Source organism: Aedes albopictus, chromosome 3 (assembly GCF_035046485.1).
Source record: "Aedes albopictus strain Foshan chromosome 3, AalbF5, whole genome shotgun sequence".
Classification (NCBI taxonomy): Eukaryota; Metazoa; Arthropoda; class Insecta; order Diptera; family Culicidae; genus Aedes; species Aedes albopictus.
Window position 1 is genome coordinate 139,370,087 of NC_085138.1, and position 6,000 is coordinate 139,376,086.

The 6,000-nt window shown below is 44.4% G+C and overlaps 1 protein-coding gene across 1 annotated transcript in view; it reads left to right on the plus strand.

The window, feature by feature from the left end:
- The window catches only part of LOC109408408 (helix-loop-helix protein delilah), a 172,183-nt gene extending 167,021 nt beyond the window's left edge, over window positions 1-5,162 (plus strand). The window contains exon 3 of the mRNA XM_062861153.1: window positions 2,085-5,162. Within this exon, the coding sequence (XP_062717137.1) occupies window positions 2,158-3,237 (1,080 nt within the window). The 5' untranslated portion in view covers window positions 2,085-2,157 and the 3' untranslated portion in view covers window positions 3,238-5,162. The remainder of the gene's footprint in view (window positions 1-2,084) is intronic.
- Window positions 5,163-6,000: the final 838 nt, after the last annotated feature.

Consider the following 6,000-nt stretch of genomic DNA (forward strand, 5'->3'; position numbering starts at 1 on the left):
CTCCAGGAATTCCGTTGGGAATTCCTCCAGGGATTCCGTTGGGAATTCCTCCAGGAATTCCGTTGGGAATTCCTCCAGGAGTTCCGTTGGGAATTCCTCCAGGAATTCCGTTAGGAATTCCTCCAGGAATTCCGTTAGGAATTCCTCCAGGAATTCCGTTAGGAATTCCTCCAGGAATTCCGTTAGGAATTCCTCCAGGAATTCCGTTAGGAATTCCTCCAGGAATTCCGTTAGGAATTCCTCCAGGAATTCCGTTAGGAATTCCTCCAGGAATTCCGTTGGGAATTCCTCCAGGAGTTCCGTTGGGAATTCCTCCAGGAATTCCGTTGGGAATTCCTCCAGGAATTCCGTTGGGAATTCCTCCAGGAATTCCGTTGGGAATTCCTCCAGGAATTCCGTTGGGAATTCCGTTGGGAATTCCTCCAGGAATTCCGTTGGGAATTCCTCCAGGAATTCCGTTGGGAATTCCTCCAGGAATTCCGTTGGGAATTCCTCCAGGAATTCCGTTGGGAATTCCTCCAGGAATTCCGTTGGGAATTCCTCCAGGAATTCCGTTGGGAATTCCTCCAGGAATTCCGTTGGGTATTCCTCCAGGAATTCCGTTGGGAATTCCTCCAGGAATTCCTCCAGGAATTCCGTTGGGAATTCCTCCAGGAATTCCGTTGGGAATTCCTCCAGGAATTCCGTTGGGAATTCCTCCAGGAATTCCGTTGGGAATTCCTCCAGGAATTCCGTTGGGAATTCCTCCAGGAATTCCGTTGGGAATTCCTCCAGGAATTCCGTTGGGAATTCCTCCAGGAATTCCGTTGGGAATTCCTCCAGGAATTCCGTTGGGAATTCCTCCAGGAATTCCGTTGGGAATTCGCCCAGAAATTCCTTGGGAAATTGCCCTAGAAATTGTGTTCGTTTAGGAATTCCTCCAGGAATGAAACTGTTTCAATAGTTATCTGGTAACCTTCTTAACAGCTCTCGCACCTTATTTTTGGTAATTACAATCATCCTCCGGTGCAATTTCATCCAACTGATGATCACCACAGAGGTGTTACAATAGCCATCTCGATCTCATAGCCCTGCGATGTATTCAAGCAATGCCAACCATTCGCTTCGCGTCGTCTCCGTTTTTCCACGAAGCAATCCTCATTCATCCGGGCAAGAGATTCAGCATGTAATTTACAACCGGCTTGTAAATCATTCCCCTCAACAATGAGATGCGACAGAAGAAATGTTTATCACTCGCGGCGGCACCGCTGCTTTTCGTCGGATGACCCAGCGTCAGGCAGGGTCGACGTTGAGTTGAGTCGGTGCACCTCTGCCTCCGGGGTGCTTATTGTTCAGGGCGGACCTTCGGAATTAGGAGTAGTCGGTGTAGAATGCGCTGCTGATGGCTTCGACGCACTGACGACGGCGGCGCAGCAGCGGCAACAACAATGCACCAACAAGTAGGTGTATCGCTGACACCTGACTTCACAAAACCACAGAATCGTCGTCATTGTTGTTGCACTTGCGGACGGATGGAAGGACAGACGCATACCCGCATGGCGGTGAGATTGATGATTACTGATGGCGCTGCGCAACGCTATATTGATCGACGAGATGACTAGGCAGAGGCGATCGAGACGCCGACGACGACCGAGGTCAGAATGTCTTCGATACAAAACGCTCGTAAAAGGGCCGATGGGCGGTTACTTTTCGGCAATAACAAATGTGTAGAAATTCGTGTGCCCTCTTGGAGTAGCAGGAGGAACGACACTTGAACAACGTTGCTGTTAACAAAGCCATCACACAAAAGAAGGTTGTGGTTTTCTGACGGATTTGGTTGGCACCTGTCGGCACTTGGTTGATCAATCACAAAGTAACGGCTGCCAGAGGGGGTAACTGTGTCAGTTAGGCAACGACCTGCGAAGAGCTCATAAGCTTTAGAAGGCAGCACAAGGCAGCTTGGAGGTATACGAGATACATATTACAGAATTTCTTGATCTACTATCTAGTTGTTGAACACCAAATCTATGAACTCTACTTGTAAAAAAAAAACTTTGATCATGATCCACAGTAACTAATCACGATTATTTCTCTTTTTGTTTCAGATCATGATCTTCAGGCGCCACCACAATCAGAACTGATCGTACGCATCCCGAATTTCACCCGGTAAAGCATACAATGCACCACACCATATCAACCCTTAACTTCAACCAGTCTCCGATCATGGGTTTCGCGGATCCCAACAACAACAGTTCCATCGGAACGATCAGCGGAAGCGACGACGCTTCCAAAAAAGACGAAAAGTACTCGCTCCGGCAGCGGCAATCCCGCCGTTCGACTCCTGCCGCCAAGCCCGAGAAGAAAACGGTTCCGAAAGAAAAACCCAAACAAAAGGCACCCCCACTGAGCAAGTACCGCCGGAAAACGGCCAACGCCCGGGAGCGGACGCGAATGCGAGAGATCAACAGTGCGTTCGAAAATCTGCGAAAAGCCGTCCCCATAGCGGTGGCCGGCAGCAGTGGGACCAGCTCTCCGGTAAGCTCCCCCGGTCCATCCGGTGGCAACAGTTCGAGCGAAAAACTCACCAAGATCACCACCCTACGGATGGCCATGAAGTACATACGGATACTGAGCGAAATTCTGAACAACCCCGATGGCCACCTGGCGATTGACAACAACAACGACCTGGACATGATCAACCATAACGAAATCGAGCGGGAAGTGATGCTCAAGGGCATGCTCCTCAACGAAGCCATGTTCAAACCAATGCTAAGTCCCCAACCGACGAAATCCGCGGAGAAAAGTCCCAGTAGGAAAACGAACTCATCCTCCACCACATCCAAGAAGAAACCCAAAAAATCAACCTCCAAATCCAGTCCCCCAAAACGAACCACCAGTACGCGATCCAAGCAAACCCCCAGCAAAGTGGAAGACAAGGCACCCAGTTTATACCACAAGGACGACCTGGTGGACCTGGGCATGATGCTCGACTCGGACAACGATTCGCTGCACCTTTCGGAACCTTGCCTCAGTCCCCTCCAATCGAGCCACGGACTCAAACAGCAGACCTTCAATAGCTGTAACACCACCGCAGCGAACGACCTAGAGTTTGGCCTGTTCCTCGAGTCGGACGCCGATTCCCTGCAGCTCTCCGAACCATGCCTAAGCCCGTTGAGCCACCTGGACTCGCTGAATCCCTTCAACGACCTGCTGCATACGGGATTCAACGAGCAGACGGCCCTGGAACTGTACTTATAACATCCGGCTGCGGACAGGTAGCGTACGGGGTTCGGGGCCCGGTGGAAACAATCAGTGATAGAGACGAAATGACAATTCCTCCTAGGTAATATGTATGTAGATAGGATGCGTATGTTAGATGGTAAGCCCGGTTATAGTGCTAGAGAATTCAATGATCCTGTTATTTATTCTCGATGTGTCATATTAGCTAAGGAAATCTGCAGACGATTGTACTTATAGTAAGGTAGGATTGTGTAGGCATTATTGGCTTTAGATAGGAAGATTGAGTAGATGAATGCACGGAAGCCAGAAGAGAGAAACAAATCGCCAGTTGATATGAAGTCGCCATAGAAGTATAACATTTAGCTTGCTGATTTGGTTTAAGGGTCGTACACACAATGAAGCAAAATTACTGGATAATGCCGGACACTGTTCTAGAGATGGATTGATTTATTTATGGTTGCAAAATACACTAGAAAACTATTTCTTCCTTGAAAACTCCCTTGGACAAAGTTTCGGATCGCTTGGATGCTGCACAACTTAAAATTTTCATTTAAGCCTATGCTGAAGATTCGGGCAAAATCGGCAATTGTTTGGAACTTCAAGGGGCCATTAGCAAACCACATAGACTTATAGAAATTTCAAAAAGTCTACAAGAGAGAGAGAGAGCTAAAATTTCCAAAACTGGATCTACGTGATTTATGAACAGCTACCAAGATCTTTGATGTCTAGTTGTTTCAATAAATAATCTTTTAGAGTCCCAGAAGAAGGTCTCAAATGGACCGAAACGTCGGACAATATAAAATAGCAGTATTTTTATGTTTGTCAGGAATGGAAAGCCATCCTCCTAGAGTATAAATTCAACAGTCAAAAATAGTCAACATATTCGCATGGTCGACGTAAGCGCCACTGTAGTTTTCAGCATCCTTTTGAACTTTTAGCAATTAATAATTCGAAGTTCAATATTTTTTCCACATGGACAGCTAACTAAATATTGGATCTTGTGTTCTATAAATTAAAACTGGTCACATATACCCACATACGTTAGATATTAGCTTATGTATGCTAACTTTGAATGTGGTGGCTACGTCGACTATGTAATGTATGCGAACATGGGCAGAGCGGTTATTCGATAAAATTCTTCATCCGATTTTTTACGACATTCAGGGAGATTTTAGGGGAATTTCAGTTGATTTGATTCAGTTGGTTCGTTGCAGGGGGTTTCAGAGAGGTTTCATGTGGTTTAGTTGTGATTTCATATGAAGTTTCGGGCAGTCTCCTCAGCAGGTTTCATGAGGTTTCATCAGGTGGGTATCAGTAAGATTGTAGGGGTTTAGAAGATGTTTCTGAAGTGTTTCAAGGATTTTCAAAGGATTGCAGGGGTTTTCATGGGCAGTTCAGGGTGATTATTCATAATACAGCCAGAGGTCCCAAGTTGGCTTTTCGATCAGAAGATCTACACAGCTGGGGGCTTCTAGCTGGGGGCATCGTCGAACTCTGTTTTTTTTTTAGTTGAGTAGCTTGGCGTTCTTGGTATGGAGTGGTAGATTAACAATGGAGTAATAAATCAGGGTGCACACATACATCCATATCTAAATAGATTCGTTACTTGAACGTAATATTTTATCACCTAAATAGATTTCAAGGTTACAGAGAAGTTTACGGAGTGACAAAATCTGCGGAATTTTAGGGTACTTTCAAAGTAGAATACAACAAGAAGCCTCTTTAAGATCCCGGGTAGAGGAAAACAGCTCAATGATAGCATATTTTGATATTGAGATCAAAACGTGATATTGGTTCGATTGATATGAGAGATAAAAGATCTAAAAATAATATCTAAAGTTGACTCCTGGAACATCATCATCAGATCATATTTAGATCTTGTTAGATCTAACCAATAGCAGCGAGGTATTGATTTGATCTTGAAATATAATATTTTGATCTTATTCAGATGTTCCAGGAACATTTTTGAGATATTATTTTCAGATCTTTTATCTCTTATATCAATCAAACCAATGCCATGTTTTGATCGTTAGTATTTCACCTCTACCCGGTATGTGCTTCCGGAAATTTTAGTGAGTTTCTTCCCAGGAAGAGGTGAAGTACTGACGATCAAAACGTGATATTGGTTTGATTGATATGTATAAGAGATAAAAGATCTCAAAATAATATCTGAAAAATGTTCCTGGAACATCTAAACAATATCAAAATGTGATATTTCAAGGTCAAACGAATAGCTTACTGCTATTGGTTAGCAAATTTGTGAGATTATTTTTAGATCTTTTATCTCTTATATCAATCAAACCAATATCACAATTTGATCTCAATATCATAATATGATATTATCGAGCTCTTTTCCTCTACCCGGGATTGTAGGCATGATAGCCTGGACTTTAAGAAGAACTTCATGGGAGTTTCAAAGTGGTTTCAATATTTTTCAACGCATTTCAGTGGGGTCTCAGGAAAATTTAAGAGGTTCCAGGGTTATTTCAGGGGGGTTGTAGAGGACTATTTAGGCGCTTTAGTAAGTTTCATGGAGTTTTCGGTGGCATCACAGGCTCTCAGCTGAGTTTTAGGGAGTCTTTAAAGAATCCATCAATTTCAGAGGCTTTACAAAACGTTTCATTAGCTTTCAGGGCACTTCCGATGAATCTTAGAGGATTTCAAATGTTCTCATGAGTGCTTCAATCAGGTTTTATAAGCGTTTAAAGGCGTATTAGTGCGTATAGAAAGTGGCAAGATATTCCAAAGAATTTCCAGACGTTTCAGGGCATTTCAGAGGGT